The following is a 20,980-nucleotide window of genomic DNA, read 5'->3' as shown; positions in this document are numbered from 1 at the left end:
AAAAAATTTGCGCCAAAAAAGTCTGCGCCAAGAATGACGCAATAAAATGAAGCATTTTCAGCCCCGCGAGCGTAATAGCCCACAGGGAAAAAGTCAAATTTTAAGGTAAGAAAAAAATTGATTAATTCATATGCATTATCCCAAATATGAAACTGACTGTCTGAAATAAGGAATGTTGAACATCCTGAGTCAAGGCAAATAAATGTTTGAACACATATTTAGAACTTTATATAAAAGTGCCCAACCATAGCTTAGAGTGTCACAGAAAATAAGACTTACTTACCCCAGGACACTCATCTACTTGTAGTAGAAAGCCAAACCAGTACTGAAACGAGAATCAGTAGAGGTAATGGTATATAAGAGTATATCGTCGATCTGAAAAGGGAGGTAAGAGATGAATCTCTACGACCGATAACAGAGAACCTATGAAATAGATCCCATAGAAGGAGATCATTGAATTCAAATAGGCAATACTCTCCTCACATCCCTCTGACATTCACTGCACGCTGAGAGGAAAACCGGGCTCCAACCTGCTGCGGAGCGCATATCAACGTAGAATCTAGCACAAACTTACTTCACCACCTCCATAGGAGGCAAAGTTTGTAAAACTGATTTGTGGGTGTGGTGAGGGGTGTATTTATAGGCATTTTGAGGTTTGGGAAACTTTGCCCCTCCTGGTAGGAATGTATATCCCATACGTCACTAGCTCATGAACTCTTGCTAATTACATGAAATAAATAGAATTTTTAACTTTCTGACCTTCGTCAAGAAAACAAAATTTATGCTTACCTGATAAATTTCTCTCTCTTGTGGTGTATCCAGTCTACGGGTTCATCCATTACTTGTGGAATATTCTCCTTCCCAACAGGAAGTTGCAAGAGGACACCCACAGCAGAGCTGTCTATATAGCTCCTCCCCTAACCCCCACCTCCAGTCATTCGACCGAAGACAAGCAAGAAAAAGGAGAAGCTATAGGGTGCAGTGGTGACTGAAGTTTTAAAAATAAAAACACCTGCCTTAAAGTGACAGGGCGGGCCGTGGACTGGATACACCACAAGAGAAAGAAATTTATCAGGTAAGCATAAATTTTGTTTTCTCTTGTAAGGTGTATCCAGTCCACGGGTTCATCCATTACTTGTGGGATACCAATACCAAAGCTTTAGGACACGGATGAAGGGAGGGACAAGGCAGGAACTTAAACGAAAGGCACCACTGCCTGTAAGACCTTTCTCCCAAAAATAGCCTCAGAGGAAGCAAAAGTATCAAAATTGTAGAATTTAGAAAGAGTATGAAGCGAAGACCAAGTCGCTGCCTTACAAATCTGTTCAACAGAGGCCTCATGTTTAAAAGCCCATGTGGAAGCTACCGCTCTAATTGAATGAGCTGTAATTCTTAGCAGTCGTATAGGCTAAACGGATTATGCCTCTCAGCCAAAGAGAAATTGCCGAAGCCTTTTGGCCTCTCCTCTTTCCAGAATAGACAACAAACAATGCAGATGTTTGACGAAAATCCTTAGTAGCTTGCAAATAAAACTTTAAAGCATGAACCACGTCAAGATTGTGTAACAGACGTTCCTTCTTTGAAGAAGGATTAGGACACAGTGACGGAACAACAATTTCCTGATTGATATTCTTATTAGATACCACCTTAGGAAGAAACCCAGGTTTGGTACGCAAAACTACCTTATCTGCATGGAAGATCAGATAAGGGGAATCACACTGTAAGGCAGGTAACTCTGAAACTCTTCAAGCCGAAGAGATAGCTACTAGGAACAGAACTTTCCAAGATAAAAGCTTGATATCTATGGAATGCAAAGGTTCAAACGGAACCCCTTGAAGAACTTTAAGAACTAAATTTAAACTCCATGGCGGAGCAACAGGTTTAAACACAGGCCTGATTCTAACCAAAGCCTGACAAAATGCCTGAACGTCTGGAACATCAGCCAGACGCTTGTGCAAAAGAATAGACAGAGCAGAAATCTGTCCCTTTAAGGAACTAGCCGATAATCTATTTTCCAATCCTTCTTGGAGAAAAGATAATATCCTAGGAATCCTGACCTTACTCCACGAGTAACCCTTGGATTCACACCAATGAAGATATTTACACCATATTTTATGATAGATTTTCCTGGTGACAGGCTTTTGAGCCTGAATCAAGGTATCAATGACCGACTCGGAGAAACCACATTTTGATAAAATCAAGCGTTCAATCTCCAAGCAGTTAGACGCAGAGAAATTAGATTTGGATGTTTGAATGGACCTTGGAGTAGAAGGTCCTGCCTCAGCAGCAGAATCCATGGTGGAAAGGATGACATGTCCACCAGATCTGCATACCAAGTCCTGCGTGGCCACGCAGGTGCTATCAAAATCACCAAAGCTCTCTCCTGCTTGATCTTGGCAATCAGACGAGGGAGAAGAGGAAATGGTGGAAACACATAAGCCAGGCTGAAGGACCAGGACACTGCTAGAGCATCTATCAGCATTGCCTGGGGATCCCTTGACCTGGACCCGTAACGAGGAAGCTTGGCGTTCTTACGAGACGCCATCAGATCCAGTTCTGGTTTGCCCCATAGTTGAATCAGTTGGGCAAATACCTCCGGATGAAGCTCCCACTACCCCTGATGAAAAGTCTGCCGACTTAGAAAGTCCGCCTCAAAGTACTCTACTCCTGGGATATGGATAGCTGAGAGATGGCAAGAGTCAACCTCTGCCCAAAGAATTATTTTGGAAACCTCCATCATTGCCAGGGGACTCCTTGTTCCCCCCTGATGGTTGATATAAGCTACAGTCGTGATATTGTCCGAGTGAAATCGGATGAATCTGACCGCAGCTAGTTGAGGCCAAGCCTGAAGAGCATTGAATATTGCTCTTAGCTCCAGAATGTTTATCGGAAGGAGGGCCTCCTCCTGAGTCCACAAACCCTGAGCCTTCAGGGAATTCCAATTCGTCACTATAGTCCACTCTGGCCTGCGGAAACTCATTCCCCTGGACAGATGGACCCGAGATGACCACCAGAGAAGAGAATCCCTGGTCTCTTGATCCAGATTTAACAGAAAAGACAAATCTGTGTAGTCCCCATCCCACTGATTGACCATGCAAAGTTGCAGTGGTCTGAGATGTAGGCGGGCAAACGGAACTACGTCCATTGCCGCTACCATCAGGCCGATTACCTCCATACACTGAGCCACTGACGGCCGAGAAGTGGAATGAAGAGCACGGCAAGTTAGAAGCTTTGATATCCTGACCTCTGTCAGAAAATTTTTCATTTCTTCTGAATCTATCAGAGTTCCTAGGAAGGAAACTCTTGTGAGAGGGGAGAGTGAACTCTTTTCTCTGTTCACCTTCCACCTGTGAGACCTCAGAGACCTGCAATGGGTTCACAATCATTCAGAGTCGCTAAAACCTCCCTAAGCAATAAGCGGAGGTGTTCGAGCTTAAATTTAAACGCTGTCATCTCAGAATCAGAGTGAAGCAACGCCTTCCCTGAATCTGAAATGTCACCCACAGATAGAAGCTCATCTGATTCGGCTTCTGAGTATTGTGAGGGTATATCGGACACAGGTATTAAAGCGTCAGAAAGCTCTGTATTTGTTCTAGCCCCAGAGCCGTCTCACTTTCCTTGTAACCCTGTCAGTTTGGACAATACCTCTGAGAGGGTAGCATTCATAACTGCCGCCATGTCCTGTAAGGTAAAAGAATTAGACGCGCTAGATGTACTTGGCGTCACTTGAGCGGGAGTTATAGGTTCTGAGACATGGGGAGAGCTAGATGGCATAATCTCCCTTTTTTCAGTCAGGGAATCCTCTGGAGATAAATCTTTAAGCGCCATAATATGGTCTTTATAGTTTATAGAAATTTCAGCACATTTGGTACACATTCTAAGAGGGGGTTCCACAATGGCTTCCAAACATATTGAACAAGGAGTTTCCTCTATGTCAGACATGTTTAACAGACTAGTAATGAGACAAGCAAGCTTGGAAAACACTTTAATAAAGGTGAAACAGCAATTAAACAAATACGTTACTGTGCCTTTAAGAGAAAAAAACTAGCACTGCAAAACAGTGTAAAAATATAGTAAAGTCTTCGAAATGTTTACAGTATGTGTAAGGGAATAAAGCAACATTGCACCCACTTGCAAATGGATGATTAACCCCTTAGCCCCCAAACCGGATTTAAAAAACGTCAACCACCGGTAAAAGACAGTTGAGCACCTTGCCACAGCTCTGCTGAGGCTCCTACCTGCCCTCAAATACGATTAAATGAAGAAATAAACCCTTTATAATGGTCCTCAGATGCCAGAGGACTCCTCTAGGGAAGCTGGATATCTTAGTCTGCAGGAAACTAGAGCGTGAAAATAGGCCCCTCCCACCATGTACTGGATGTCAGAGGGGCCTTAAGAAAATACTCCTAGGAGTATCTGACTAGCCATGTGGAAAACTAGGCCCCAAATAAAGACTTATCTCCCTCAGAGAAAATATGTTCTATTTATGAAACATGTAAACTATTTCTCACTAAGTAATGAGTATTAACATGAGTATTACCCTGTTTTGTAAGCATGATCCCAGTCGTTGTTAAATCACTGCATCTAGCTTACCTCAAATACACAAGGCTCTGTCAGCATTTTCTAGAACTTATTCATCTCTCTAGAAATAAAATACTGAACATACCTCAAAGCAGGTAATCTGCAGACCGTTCCCCCAACTGAAGTTTTCCCATACTCTTCAGTTATGTGTGAGAACACCAATGGACCTTAGTTACAAACCACCAAGATCATCAACCTCCAGGCAGAATTATTCTTCTAATTTCTGCCTTAGAGTAAAACAATACAACGCCGGTACCGTTTAAAAATAAACTCTTGATTGAAGGTAAAACTACACTAAGTCACCACATATCTCTTGATACTTCCTATCTTGTCGAGAGTTGCAAGAGAATGACTGGAGGTGGGGGTTAGGGGAGGAGCTATATAGACAGCTCTGCTGTGGGTGTCCTCTTGCAACTTCCTGTTGGGAAGGAGAATATCCCACAAGTAATGGATGAACCCATGGACTGGATACACCTTACAAGAGAAAATCTTCATAGATATGGAGTCTATTAGAGTTCCCAAGAAGGGAACCCTTGTCTGTGGAATTAATGAACTCTTTTCTAGATTCACCTTCCACCCGTGAGTCCTCAGAAAGGACAGAACCATGTCTGTATGAGACTTTGTCAGATGATAAGACGACACCTGAATCAGCATATCGTCTAGGTAAGGCGCCACTGCAATATCCCGCGGCTGAGAACCGCCAGAAGGGACCCTAGAACCTTTGTGAAGATCCTGGGTGCTGTGGCCAACCCGAAGCGAAGAGCCACAGACTGAAAATGTTTGTCTAGGAAGGCAAACCTTAGGAACTGATGATGATCCTTGTGGATAGGAATATGAAGGTATGCATCCTTCAAGTCCATGGTAGTCATATATTGACCCTCCTGGATTAATGGTAGAATTGTTCGAATAGTCTCCATCTTGAAGGATGGGACTCTGAGAAACTTGTTTAGACTCTTGAGATCTAAAATGGGTCTGAACGTTCCCTCTTTTTTGGGAACCATGAAAAAATTTGAGTAAAACCCCTGCCCCTGTTCCAGTATGGGAACGGGACAAATTACTCCCATAGTAGAGCGGTCTTTTACACAACGTAAGAACGCCTCTCTTTATCTGCAGATAATCATGAAAGAAGAAATCTCCCCCTTGGGAGAGAATTTTTGAATTCCAGTTGATACCCTTGGGACACGATTTCCAGTGTCCAGGGGTCCTGAACACCTTTTACCCAAGCCTGGGCAAAGAGAGAAAGTCTGCCCCCTACTAGATCCAGTCCCGGATCGGGGGCCGCCCCTTCATGCTGTCTTGGTAGCAGCAGCGGGCTTCTTGGGTTGTTTACGCTTGTTCCAAGCCTGGTTGGGTCTCCAGACGGGCTTGGTCTGAGTAAAATTCCCTTCCTGCTTAGCGGAAGAAGAGAGGACTCCTTTAAAGTTCCGAAAGGAACGAAAATTATTTTCTTTACCCCTCAGTTTAGCAGTTCTATCCTGAGGTAGGAGATGACCCTTACCTCCCGTAATGTCAGAAATGATTTCTTTCAAGTCAGGCCCGAATAGGGTTTTTCCTTTGAAAGGAATAGCCAAAAGCTTTGACTTAGATGACACATCAGAAGACCAAGATTTTAACCATAATAACGCTCTACGCACTAAAATGGCAAATCCGGCATTCTTAGCCGCCAATTTGGCTATCTGAAAAACAGCATCTGTGATAAAAGAATTAGTTAGCGTAAGAGCCTTAATTCTATCTAAAATTTCCTCTAAAAGGAGTCTCAGTCTTGAGACTCTTCTAATGCATCAAACCAAAAGTCTGCCGCAGTGGTAACTGGTACAATGCAGGCCGTCGGTTGTAAAAGGAAACCTTGATTAATAAACAGTTTCTTTAGAAGACCCTACAATTTCTTATCCATAGGGTCTTTGAAAGCACAACTGTCCTCAATAGGAATAGTTGTACGCTTAGCCAGAGTAGAAATAGCTCCCTCCACCTTAGCGACTGTTTGCCAAGAGTCCCGACCAGTGTCAGACATTTTCTTAAAATTAGGAGAAGGTGAGAACGGGATACCCGGTCTGTCCCATTCCCTCTTGATAATATCCGAAATTCTCTTAGGAACCGGAAAAACATCAGTGTAAGCAGGTACCTCAAGTATTTGTCCATCTTACACAATTTCTCTGGTGGTACCACAATAGAGTCACAGTCATCTAGAGTCGCTAAAACATCCCGAAGTAACAGGTGGAGGTGTTCAAGTTTAAATATAAAGGACAGGACGTCTGAGTCCGTCTGAGGTAACACTTCCCGAATCGGAAAGTTTCCCCCTCAGACAGAAGTTCCCTGACCCCCAAATCAGATCCCTGTGTGGGTACATCGAAAATATCCAACAAAGCATCAGAAGTCACAGTATTCAAATTGACTTCTGTCCTGCTGCGTTTGCCCTGTATCACTGGCAACTTAGATAATACCTCTGTAAGGGTAGCTGACATAACTGCAGCCATATCCTGCAGAGTGAATTAATTAGATGCGTTTGAAGAACCCTGCGTCGCTTGGGTGGGCGTTAAAGGTTGTGACGCTTGGGGAGAGCTTGGCGGCATATCCTGATTCTCCTCAGACTGAGAATCATCCTTGCCCTTAAATAAAATTTGAGTTTTACATTGTAAAGCCCTTTCAGTACATGAAGGACAAAAAGTGAGAGGGGGTTCCACAATGGCATCTAAACGCATAGAATAAGTAATTTCCCCAAGTTCAGACATGTTAGACTAGAAACAGCAAGTAATAGTCGTTCTTAACCTTATTTATTGACCTCTGAAGTAAAAAAAACATATTTAAAAAAAACGTTTACTTAAAAGTGTACTGCGCCTTTAAATAAAAGCGCAACAATTTTTCTGTATCTCAAAAAAACATGTTTGCAGCATAAAAAAAAAAATGTCCTAATATGTCCAATTTAGCTACATAATATTGCACCATTGTTAGGATATGCTACGTAACACTTTATATCACCTTTTATCAAATATAATAAAATTTTAAACAAACTAGGCCCCTGCACCTCGCCACAGCTCTGCTGTAGCCCCTACCTGCCCCCAGAGTACTCTATTTCTGCGAGGATAATGATCCTTCGTTTGCAAATTAACTTGGGCCTACACCGGAGCTTAGGACTTTGCTGCGTATACTGAGGGAATACAGCGCGTCTGATCGTGTGAAATAGGCCCCGTCCACCATGGGCGTCGCATGAGTCGTCTAACAAACAGCATGGGAAGAAAATAAAAGGTCGATCCCAAGCACAGTGTATAAGCCATATGTCCCTCTAACAAATATGCACAATACATATCGTAACTCAGAAAATAACAGCCATACTCTTCTCAGGCCAATTATAAATAAATAATAGGACAGTCCTTAGACCACAACCGCATCTCCCAGCGTCTAGCCCATATTGACATATTAGCATCAATATAAAAAAGGGAATTCAAGTTCCACCATTATACATATAGGGCCTACTGATTACCCCTTCCCAGGTAGGGAATAATGTCAGCCTGTTCTGATTTATCAAGTCTCCCCAGAAGCAAAAGGCTGAACATACCTCAATGCTGCTTGTAGCATGACACCGTTCTACACACTGAAGATTTTTCTTACACTACCTTCAGAAGCTCTGTGGGAACAAGTATGGATCTTAGATAACGTTTGCTAAGATCATCAACATCAGGGCAGAAAAATATAATGTCTCCATTCCTCTTGGGAAGCTCCAGACTGACGATTTCTCCCTGAGAAAAATAGTACTCACTGGCACCATTTAAAAATAAAAAACTTCTTGATTGAAGAATCTAAACCAACACCTCACTTTACCTCTTCCTATCACTAACACAGGCAAAGGGAATGACTGGAGGTGGAGGGAAGGGAGGAGCTAAATATATACAGCTCTGCTGCGGTGCTCTTTGCCACTTCCTGCTAGCAGGAAGTTAAATCCCACAAGGATGAAATCCGTGGACTCGTCATATCTTGTAAAAGAAAAAGGCAGACAGTGCCCAACACGTCATACATATGAATAATACATTTGAAATAAAGCACTGTGATGTAACATAGGAAGAGTCATGGAGTCCATAACCTTAGTTGCTGAAACCTCATTTTAATTTTAAACATGTAATAGCACAATTCTTTCTTGGCCCTCTGAACAAGTAGTTGGACCACACTTGGGTCCATAACAGTATCATGTATAAATGATATGGGGGTGATATTAAAGAAAAACTAAAATAACTGCATAAACTAAATGCTATATAACATATGTTAGAGGCCAAAACTGGACTAACTATTAGAAATATAAAATATGCGTGGCGCCTTAAGGTAATATCTTTCACATGTAACTACTCGGGTATAATTAGACAAGTATAGGGGGAAAATATAGTGTTGCGGTTTTAGAGGGTAGAAAAAAAACTGACCAAGACTTTTTAGCAAGTTTTTAACTTGTTTTTTGGTGTGTTTATATTGCCATCAAGTGTTCTAGTGAGGAATTGAATTTCATTCTGAAATATGGGTAGAAGTTCCTATTGTGAGATACAGAGTAAAAATTCAAATTATAACATCTAGCATGCAAGATAAAAAAAAATTGTGCGCTTCATCCCGTCGTAAGAAATGCACAAATTAACAAACCAGTTCTTAAATTTAAACATGAGGAGTTACTATATGCTTAGTATACAGGGAGTGCAGAATTATTAGGCAAATTAGTATTTTGACCACATCATCCTCTTTGTGCATGTTGTCTTACTCCAAGCTGTATAGGCTTGAAAGCCTACTACCAATTAAGCATATTAGGTGATGTGCATCTCTGTAATGAGAAGGGGTGTGGTCTAATGACATCAACACCCTATATCAGGTGTGCATAATTATTAGGCAACTTCCTTTCCTTTGGCAAAATGGGTCAAAAGAAGGACTTGACAGGCTCAGAAAAGTCAAAAATAGTGAGATATCTTGCAGAGGGATGCAGCACTCTTAAAATTGCAAAGCTTCTGACGCGTGATCATCGAACAATCAAGCGTTTCATTCAAAATAGTCAACAGGGTCGCAAGAAGCGTGTGGAAAAACCAAGGCGCAAAATAACTGCCCATGAACTGAGAAAAGTCAAGCGTGCAGCTGCCAAGATGCCACTTGCCACCAGTTTGGCCATATTTCAGAGCTGCAACATCACTGGAGTGCCCAAAAGCACAAGGTGTGCAATACTCAGAGACATGGCCAAGGTAAGAAAGGCTGAAAGACGACCACCACTGAACAAGACACACAAGCTGCCTAACTGCTTTAAAGGGACATGAAACCCACAAATTTTCTTTCATGATTTAGAGCACACCCATTTAAACAACTTTCCAATGTACTTCTTTTAGCTAATATGCTTCGTTCCCTTAGTATACTTTGTTAAAAAGCATATCTAGATAGGCTCAGAAGCTGGGAGCTTGCTACTGATTGGTGGCTGTACATAAAATATGCCTCTTGTGATTGGCTTATCAATGTGTTCAGCTAGTTCCCAGTAATGCATTGCTGCTTCTTCAAGAAAGGATTCTAAGATAATGAAGCAACATTGATAATAGAAGTACATTGAAAAGTTGTTTACATATGTATGCTCTGACTCAAAGAAAATGTTTGAGTTTAATGTCCCTTTAAACTTTTTAAAGCCACCACTGCCCTACTGAAGAGACTAACGTGGAGTACGGCTACACCCAGTCTTGAGAGTTAGTCAGAGTAAACCTACTCTGGCATTCAAAATAATAAAATCTTGATTGAAGTTCAGTTTTCTTCAGACACCAAAAACTTCACCTCCTCCATGAACAGAGCCAAAAGAGATTGACTGGGGGTTATGGGTAAGGGAAGTGACATATATAGCAGCTTTGTTGTGGTGCTCTTTGCCTCCTCCTGCTGGCCAGGAGTGATATTCCCACTAGTAATTGATGATTCCGTGGACTCACCATATCTTAGGAAAGAAAAGGGGCAAATCATCCATGACGAGTCAAACGTTGTGTCACCCACGATAGCATCAATATGTGCATGATTTTGCACGTGAAATTTGGAGAGAAAAAAAAAAGAACCTCCGAGTATGCAGAGATAATGAAGGCCTATGATAAGCTAAAAAATAAACAAGCCCACAAACAATAAAAATCAAAATAAACAACCAGTCTCATGGCAAATACGTATGTTTATACACATTTATAACTTTCAAAAAATAAAGTGCCTTCCACAGTTGAGTGTCAAAAAAAACAAAAACGGATTATACTTGCCATAAGACACCCATCCACATATAGCAGGCAGCCCAACCAGTACTGAAACATATCAGCAGAGGTAATGGTAATGTCGATCTGTAAAGGGAGGCAGTAGATGAATCCCTGCAAATGAATTTACAGAGAGCCTTATGAATAGATTTCCCATAAGTGAAAACATGGAGACATCAGGCAATACTCCCTTCACATCCCTCAGAAAAACACTGTACTTAGAGAGGAACTGGGCTTCAATATGCTTAGAAGCGCCTTTCACTGAAGAATCAAGCACCACATGCTTCACCACCTCCTAAGGAGGCAAAATTTTTAAACTGAGGTATAAGTAAGCTGGGAGGCGTATTTATAGGCATTTGAGGCTTGGGAAACTTTGCCTCCTCCTGGTAGGAATGTGTATCCCATCAGTAACAAGCTCGTGGACTCTCACCACCTATATGAGAGAAAAATATATTTGTTATTAGTTAAATCCCCTTTAAAAACTCTACAATATAACTGTTGCAAGGTTATATAAATATACAAACAGTACAACAATAACCCAAGTAACTTATAGGGGTAAAGTAATATTATAATACGGTACTTACCAATAGGCTCCACACTACTGGAAGAAACCAGTAGGAAGCCAAAATCAGCGTTGAAACATTACAGCAGAGGATCTGGAATAGGAAAATATCGACAAACCAATAGGAGGAGGAAAAGGACAAGTCCTTGCGACATTCATGGAAAGGCTAGTGACTCCCCACAGGTGAAAACTATGTCACTACCCATACTCAAAATACATCCCTCCAACAAGCAGAGTAATCTGAGGGGAAAATGGCCTCAACCCAGTTTGAGAACCACTCTCACTGAAGAATCAAATGCATCTCTTCATTCTTCAACCTCTTCCAGCAGAGGCAAACACAAGATTGCGATATCAATGAGGTGGGAGTGGTTTTATAGATTTCTTGGGGTTTGGGAATCTTTGACACCTCCTAGAGGTAGCGAAGAGTAATTCCCAGGAGTAATGCATCATGGACTCTTAACACCTGTTTGAAAGAAAACAGCTACAGCACAGGGGTGTGTAAATGGCTTAGCAGCAAAGTGGTTAAGGGTGTTTACCACTCTAATTCTAAGGTAAATTGTAGTGTCGTCAAAGATGGCAACGGTCTGTGAGGGAAAGGGAGAAATAGAGCAGAATTATGGTGTGGAACAAGTTAACTCATTGAGGTCGGCAGAAGAAAGTTCAGAATTAGGACCAGAGCTCTGGTATGCGCTAAAACTTGCATCATAAAATGTAAAGAGACATTACCTCAATTTCACTGTAAATGTGTAAAAGTGCCAAAAATGGATTGTAGTGTTATCTGGTGTATGTAACTATATCCCCAGGCCATGTGAATCATGTGTAAATGTTCATTCTAATAAGTGAGTGCAAATACCTTATTACGTTTCAGCACTCAGGAAAGAGTACTTTGATGCACCAACACGAGGAGGCTGCAATCCTGTGGCATGCAAATGACAAACTCCCTCAGGAGAATTACTCTCACTGCCAGCATGCTCCTTTACAACCCCACTGTCCTATTCCCGACTCTTTGAGGCTCTCACATCAGCCTGAGAATTCCTTTCAAATGACATAAATTGCTACATCAAGTCTCACCATCCTCCTTGCTGGAGGAAGAAAAAATAGTAAGGAATCATGGGAAAGTGCGATGGATTAAAGCTCTCTTGTGTGGTGTTTTGCATTCTCCTATGCAGCCAGTTGACTTTAAAGTGACAGTCAACATCCATGAAAACTTTAACCCATACCTTAGATCAACAAAAAAACAGAATTTATGCTTACCTGATAAATTACTTTCTCCAACAGGAAATGGCAAAGAGTACAGCAAAAGCTGTCCATATAGTCCCTCCTAGGCTCCGCCCACCCCAGTCATTCGACCGACGGACAGGAGAAAAAACAGGAGAAACTATAGGGTGCCGTGGTGACTGTAGTTAAAGAAATAAATTTATCAAACCTGATTAAAAAACCAGGGCGGGCCGTGGACCGGACACACCGTTGGAGAAAGTAATTTATCAGGTAAGCATAAATTCTGTTTTCTCCAACATTGGTGTGTCCGGTCCACGGCGTCATCCATAACTTGTGGGAACCAATACCAAAGCTTTAGGACACGGATGAAGGGAGGGAGCCAATCAGGTTACCTAAACGGAAGGCACCACGGCTTGCAAAACCTTTCTCCCAAAAATAGCCTCCGAAGAAGCAAAAGTATCAAATTTGTAGAATTTGGCAAAAGTGTGCAGAGAAGACCAAGTCGCTGCCTTGCATATCTGATCAACAGAAGCCTCGTTCTTGAAAGCCCATGTGGAAGCTACAGCCCTAGTAGAGTGAGCTGTGACTCTTTCAGGAGGCTGCCGTCCGGCAGTCTCATAAGCCAATCGGATGATGCTTTTCAGCCAAAAGGAAAAAGAGGTAGCAGTAGCTTTTTGACCTCTCCTTTTACCAGAATAGACGACAAACAGAGAAGATGTTTGTCTGAAATCCTTTGTTGCTTCTAGATAAAACTTTAAAGCACGGACTACATCTAAATTGTGTAACAAACGTTCCTTCTTTGAAACTGGGTTCGGACACAAAGAAGGTACAACTATTTCCTGGTTAATATTCTTGTTGGAAACAACCTTTGGAAGAAAACCAGGTTTTGTACGCAAAACGACCTTATCTGCATGGAACACCAGATAGGGCGGAGTACACTGCAGAGCAGATAACTCAAACTCTTCTAGCAGAAGAAATAGCAACCAAAAACAGAACTTTCCAAGATAACAACTTAATATCTATGGAATGTAAAGGTTCAAACGGAACCCCTTGGAGAACTGAAAGAACTAAATTTAAACTCCAGGGAGGAGTCAACGGCCTGTAAACAGGCTTGATCCTGACCAAAGCCTGAGCAAAGGCTTGAACATCTGGCACAGCCGCCAGTCGTTTGTGTAACAAGACAGATAAAGCAGAAATCTGTCCCTTTAGAGAACTCGCTGATAATCCCTTATCAAAACCCTCTTGTAGGAAGGAAAGGATCCTAGGAATTTTGATCTTACTCCATGAGAATCCCTTGGATTCACACCAACAGATATATCTTTTCCATATTTTATGGTAAATCTTTCTAGTTACAGGTTTTCTGGCTTGTACCAGAGTATCTATCACAGAATCCGAAAACCCACGCTTAGATAAAATCAAGCGTTCAATTTCCAAGCTGTCAGCTGGAGAGAGACTAGATTTGGATGTTCGAATGGACCCTGTACCAGAAGATCTTGTCTCAAAGGTAGCTTCCATGGTGGAGCCGATGACATATTCACCAGGTCTGCATACCAAGTCCTGCGTGGCCATGCAGGAGCTATCAAAATCACAGAGGCCCTCTCCTGTTTAATCCTGGCTACCAGCCTGGGAATGAGAGGAAACGGTGGAAAAACGTAAGCTAGGTTGAAGGTCCAAGGCGCTACTAATGCATCCACTAGAGTCGCCCTGGGATCCCTGGATCTGGACCCGTAGCAAGGAACCTTGAAGTTCTGACGAGACGCCATCAGATCCATGTCTGGAATGCCCCATAATTGTGGCAACTGGGCAAATATCTCCGGGTGGAGTTCCCACTCCCCCGGATGGAATGTCTGACGACTCAGATAATCCGCCTCCCAGTTTTCCACTCCTGGGATGTGGATCGCAGATAGGTGGCAGGAGTGATCCTCCGCCCATTTTATGATTTTGGTCACTTCTCTCATCGCCAGGGAACTCCTTGTTCCCCCCTGATGGTTGATGTAAGCAACAGTCGTCATGTTGTCTGATTGGAATCTTATGAATCTGGCCTTTGCTAGCTGAGGCCAAGCTTTGAGAGTATTGAATATCGCTCTCAGTTCCAGAATGTTTATCGGGAGAAGAGATTCCTCCCGAGACCATAGACCCTGAGCCTTCAGGGAGTCCCAGACCGCGCCCCAGCCCACTAGACTGGCGTCGGTCGTGACGATTACCCACTCTGGTCTGCGGAAGCTCATTCCCTGGGACAGATGATCCTGGGTTAGCCACCAACGTAGTGAGTCTCTGGTCTCCTGATCTACTTGGATCACTGGAGACAAGTCTGTATAGTCCCCAATTCCACTGTTTGAGCATGCACAGTTGTAATGGTCTTAGATGAATTCGCGCAAAAGGAACTATCTTTACTCTCCTCATCTGATGAATCATCTTGGGCAACCTTACTATCTGCGGCAGTACTGTCCTTACTTTGTTTGGACGCTATGGCACAATTATCACACAATTTGGAAGGGGGAGACACATTGGCTTCCATACATACAGAACATAGCTTATCTGAAGGTACAGACATGTTAAACAGGCTTAAACTTGTCAATAAAGTACAAAAAAAGTTTTAATTAAAACCGTTACTGTCTCTTTAAATTTTAAACAGGGCACACTTTATTACTGAATATGTGAAAAACAATGAAGGAATTGTTCAAATTTTTCACCACAGCGTCTTAAAGCATTCAAAGTATTGCACCCAAATTTTCAGAGCTTTGACCCTTAAAATGAAGAAACCGGAGCCGGTTACAGGTTTAACCCCTCTACAGTCCCAGCTACAGCCTTTGCTGCGACTTTACCAAACCCAGGGGGGAATACGATACCAAATGAAGCCTTCTAGGAACCTTTTCAACTAATTTCAGATCCACACACATGCAGCTGCATGTCCTGCTCTCAAAAGTAACTGCGCAGTAATGCCGCGAAATGAGGCTCAGCCTACTACAGTGAAGGCCCTTCCTGACTGAAAAGGTGTCTAAACCAGTGCCTGACGTTAAAAAACGTTCCCCAAAGTTTATAAGTGTGAAATTCAACCTCAATCTGTATAAAATGCCCAAATAAAGCAATCAATCTTGCCCATAAAAATGTCTACCAGTTTTATAGCCCATATTAAGCCCTTTATTCTGTTTGAGACTAAGAAAATGGCTTACCGGTCCCCATGAGGGGAAATGACAGCCTTCCAGCATTACACAGTCTTGTTAGAAATATGGCTAGTCATACCTTAAGCAGAAAAGTCTGCTAACTGTTTCCCCCAACTGAAGTTATTTCATCTCAACAGTCCTATGTGGAAACGGCAAACGATTTTAGTTACTGCTGCTAAAATCATATTCCTCTCACAAACAGAACTCTTCATCTTTTTCTGTTTCAGAGAAAATAGTACATACCAGCACTATTTTAAAATAATAAACTCTTGATAGTAGAATAAAAAACTACAACTAAACACCACATACTCTTAACCATCTCCGTGGAGATGTTGCCTGTGCAACGGCAAAGAGAATGACTGGGGTGGGCGGAGCCTAGGAGGGACTATATGGACAGCTTTTTCTGTACTCTTTGCCATTTCCTGTTGGGGAAGAGATATTCCCACAAGTTATGGATGACGCCGTGGACCGGACACACCAATGTTGGAGAAAAATGAGCCTGCACCGCATCCCATCCTCAATAACACTAACGTTAGGTGGCTAATCTTCAATGAACATTTAGTTAACAGCGACAGATATGGCCGCCAAACTCCTCCCTCTCCGTACCCTTATTGTTTTAAATACTCGTTCACAGGGACACTGTTCTATTTCTAATGCGCATACACTATATAATTATAGTACGCTCGCTATTAGAACTAGAACAGTGTCTCCGTGAACGCAGCTAAAGAATCTAGCCGAGGATTTGTTTCTCATTGGCTGAACACTTAGAGAAGAAGTCTCCTACATAACAGGAGGAGGAGTTTGGCGGCCATATCTGCCGCTGTTAAGTAAATGTTCATTAAAGATTGGCCACCTAACGTTAGTGTTATTGAAGATGGGATGTGGTGCAGGCTCATTTTTTTTTGGTTGATCTAAGGTATGGGTTAAAGTTTTCATGGGTGTTGACTGTCCTTTTAAGATGTATGTGAAATGTCATGATTATATACATAAATCTCTAATGATATAAAAGCAAATCAGTAATGGTCTGATATACCTGTAATTGGAAAAATAATCTGATAATCGATAATCTGATAATCGATAACCATGATTCAAATAGATTTAAAATCGGTCTTATTGACTAGTAATTTAAATAGTGATTTAAATTATTATTTAAATCAATTTGATTTAAATCAAAACCACCATGTAAGCGATCTTAAGCTACAATGTATCTAATACAAAAAGGAAACATATGAAATCTTGTTTTTTGCAATAAAAATATTAAATAAAAAAAGTAACTGATTGAATGCCATTGCACAATTGCTCACTCTCAACAAAATTACAAGGAAAAAAAAATACAGTACCTTGTCTTTATAGGTATCAGGCAGTGACTGAGCAGTCTCTGTTTCTTCTGGGAGATTAATATAAAATCCTAATGTGTCTCCCTGGCCATAACCATCAGAATAATGTTTTCCTATAGACTGATGAAACTTTGTTCCTTTTTTGCTACGCCAGGAGTAGCTGAATTTGTCATAACCTAAGGGTGCCTGCAAATTTCCTGTAAACAAAGACACATTAAAATATAAATGCATAAAAGGTTTGAAGGCATAACAACAAAAATGGATGCTTTCCTGATAAATTAATTTCTCTTTCATGATTGTTAAAGTCCACGAGCCATATCTTTAATCCCCCCCATTTTCCAATGATTCCTTAGTCATACATACGGCCAAGAGAAAAGTATGAAAAGCTGGAAACAATGCAAATAAAAACAAAATTGATGCTTACCTGATAAATTAATTTCTCTTGTGGTGTATCCAGTCCACGGATTCATCAATTACTTGTGGGATATTCTCCTTCCAACAGGAAGCTGCAAGAGGATCACCCACAGCAGAGCCGTCTATATAGCTCCTCCGTTAACTGCCACCTCCAGTCATTCGACCGAAGACAAGCAAGAGAAAGGAGAAACTATAGGGTGCAGTGGTGACTGTAGTTTAAAAATAAAAAACACCTGCCTTAAAATGACAGGGCGGGCCGTGGACTGGATACACCACAAGAGAAATAAATTTATCAGGTAAGCATAAATTTTGTTTTCTCTTGCAAGGTGTATCCAGTCCACGGATTCATCCATTACTTGTGGGATACCAATAAGCTATAGGACACAGATGAAGGGAGGGACAAGTCAGGCGCTTAAACGGAAGGCACCACTGCCTGTAAGACCTTTCTCCCAAAAATAGCCTCCGAAGAAGCAAAAGTATCAAATTTGTAGAATTTAGAAAAAGTATGAAGCCTTACAAATCTGTTCAACAGAAGCCTTATTTTTAAAAGCCCATGTGGAAGCCACCGCTCTAGTGGAATGAGCTGTAATTCTTTCAGGAGGCTGCTGGCCAGCAGTCTCATAAGCTAAGCGGATTATACTTCTTAACCAAAAGGAAAGAGAAGTTGCTGAAGCCTTTTGGCCTTACCTCTGTCCAGAGTAGACAACAAACAATGCAGATGTTTGACGAAAATCTTTAGTAGCTTGTAAATAAAACTTTTAAAGCACGAACCACGTCAAGATTGTGTAATAGACGTTCCTTCTTTGAAGAAGGATTAGGACACAGTGACAGAACAACAATCTCCTGATTGATATTCTTATTAGATACCACCTTAGGAAGAAACCCAGGTTTGGTACGCAAAACTACCTTATCTGCATGGAAGATCAGATAAGGGGAATCACACTGCAAGGCAGATAAACTCTGAAACTCTTTGAGCCGAAGAGATAGCTACCAAAAACAGAACTTTCCAAGATAAAAGCTTAATATCTATGGAATGCAGAGGTTCAAACGGAACCCCCTTGAAGAACTTTAAGAACTATATTTAAACTCCATGGCGGAGCAACAGGTTTAAACACAGGCTTGGTTCTAAAGCCTGACAAAACGCCTGAACGTCTGGAACAGCCGCCAGACGCTTGTGCAAAAGAATAGACAGAGCAGAAATCTGTCCCTTTAAGGAACTAGCTGACAATCCCTTCTCCAATCCTTCTTGGAGAAAAGATAATATCCTGGGAATCCTGACTTTACACCATGAGTAACCCTTGGATTCACACCAATGAAGATATTTACACCATATCTTATGATAGATTTTCCTGGTGACAGGCTTTCGAGCCTGAATTAAGGTATCAATGACCGATTCGGAGAAACCACGTTTTCATAAAATCAAGCGTTCAATCTCCAAGCAGTCAGACGCAGAGAAATTAGATTTGGATGGTTGAAAGGACCCTGAAGTAGAAGGTCCTGCCTCAGCGGTAGAGTCCATGGTGGAAGGGATGACATGTCCACCAGATCTGCATACTAAGTCCTGCGTGGCCACGCAGGTGCTATCAAAATCACCGAAGCTCTCTCCTGCTTGATCTTGGCAATCAGACGAGGGAGCAGAGGAAACGGTGGAAACACATAAGCCAGGTTGAAAGACCAAGGCGCTGCTAGAGCATCTATCAGCGCTGCCTTGGGATCCCTGGACCTGGATCCGTAACAAGGAAGCTTGGCGTTCTGACGAGACGCCATGAGATCCAGTTCTGGTTTGCCCCAAAGTTGAATCATGTGTGCAAACAGCTCCAGATGGAGTTCCCACTCTCCCGGATGAAAAGTCTGTCAACTTAGAAAATCCGCCTCCCAGTTCTCTACTCCTGGGATATGGATAGCTGATAGATGGTAAGAGTGAACCTCTGCCCATAGAATTATTTTTGAAACCTCCAACATTGCTAGGAAACTCCTTGTTCCCCCTTGATGGTTGATGTAGGCTACAGTCGTGATGTTGTCTGACTGAAATCTGATGAACCTGACCGCAGCTAGCTGAGGCCAAGCCTGAAGAGAATTGAATATCGCTCTTAGTTCCAGAATGTTTATCGGAAGGAGTGTCTCCTCCTGAGTCCACAAGCCCTGAGCCTTCAGGGAGTTCCAGACTGCACCCCAGCCCAGAAGGCTGGCATCTGTTGTTACTATTGTCCAATCTGCCCTGCGGAAGGTCATACCCTAGGACAGATGGACCCGAGATAACCACCAGAGAAGAGAATCCCTGGTCTCTTGATCCAGATTAAGTAGAGGGGACAAATCTGTGTAATCCCCATTCCACTGACTGAGCATGCAGAGTTGCAGCGGTCTGAGATGTAGGCGGGCAAACGGCACTATGTCCATTGCCGCTACCATTAAGCCGATTACTTCCATACACTGAGCCACTGAAGGACGAGAAGTAGAATAAAGAACACGGCAGGAATTTAGAAGTTTTGACAACCTGGCCTCTGTCAGGTAAATCTTCATTTCTACAGAATCTATCAGAGTTCCTAGGAAGGAAACTCTTGTGAGAGGGGATAGAGAACTTTTTTCTTCGTTCACTTTCCACCCATGCGACCTCAGAAATGCCAGAACAATATCTGTATGGGACCTGGCGATTTGAAAATTCAACACCTGTATTAGAATGTCGTCTAGGTAAGGGGCTACTGCTATACCCCGCGGCCTTAGGACAGCTAGGAGTGACCCCAGAACCTTTGTAAAGATTCTTGGTGGCGTAGCTAACCCAAAGGGAAGATCCACAGACTGGTAATTCCTGTCTAGGAAGGCGAACCTGAGAAACCGATGATGATCTCTGTGTATCGGAATGTGCAGATAAGCGTCCTTTAAGTCCACGGTAGTCATATATTGACCCTCCTGGATCATAGGTAGGATGGTTCGAATAGTCTCCATCTTGAAGGATGGGACCCTGAGAAATTTGTTTAGGATCTTGAGATCTAAGATTGGTCTGAAGGTTCCCTCTTTCTTGGGAACCACAAACAGATTTGAATAGAAGCCTTGCCCTTGTTCCTCCATTGGAACTGGGTGGATCACTCCCATAACTAGGAGGTCTTTAACACAATGTAAGAATGCCTCTCTCTTTATCTGGTTTGCAGATAATTGTGAGAGATGAAATCTTCCTTTTGGGGAAGAAGCTTTGAAGTCCAGAAGATATCCCTGGGACACAATTTCCAACGCCCAGGGATCCTGGACATCTCTTGCCCAAGCCTGGGCGAAGAGAGAAAGTCTGCCCCCTACTAGATCCGTTACCGGATCGGGGGCTGATCTTTCATGCTGTCTTAGAGGCAGGCAGCAGCAGTTTTTTTGGCCTGCTTACCTTTGTTCCATGCCTGGTTAGGTCTCCAGACTGGCTTGGACTGGGCAAAATTTCCCTCTTGTTTTGTATTAGAGGAAGTTGAAGCTGCATCACTCTTGAAGTTTCGAAAGGCACGA

The 20,980-nt window shown here is 42.3% G+C and overlaps 1 protein-coding gene across 1 annotated transcript in view; it reads right to left on the bottom strand.

Annotated features, from left to right (window-relative positions):
• Positions 1 to 20,980, bottom strand: part of ASH2L (ASH2 like, histone lysine methyltransferase complex subunit) — a 579,627-nt gene that overhangs the window by 163,709 nt on the left and 394,938 nt on the right. The window contains exon 15 of the mRNA XM_053719418.1: positions 17,087 to 17,280. Within this exon, the coding sequence (XP_053575393.1) occupies positions 17,087 to 17,280 (194 nt within the window). The remainder of the gene's footprint in view (positions 1 to 17,086; positions 17,281 to 20,980) is intronic.

The sequence above is a fragment of the Bombina bombina genome, chromosome 6 (genome assembly GCF_027579735.1).
Source record: "Bombina bombina isolate aBomBom1 chromosome 6, aBomBom1.pri, whole genome shotgun sequence".
NCBI lineage: Eukaryota > Metazoa > Chordata > Amphibia > Anura > Bombinatoridae > Bombina > Bombina bombina.
This window is presented reverse-complemented; position numbering and strand designations above follow the sequence as displayed.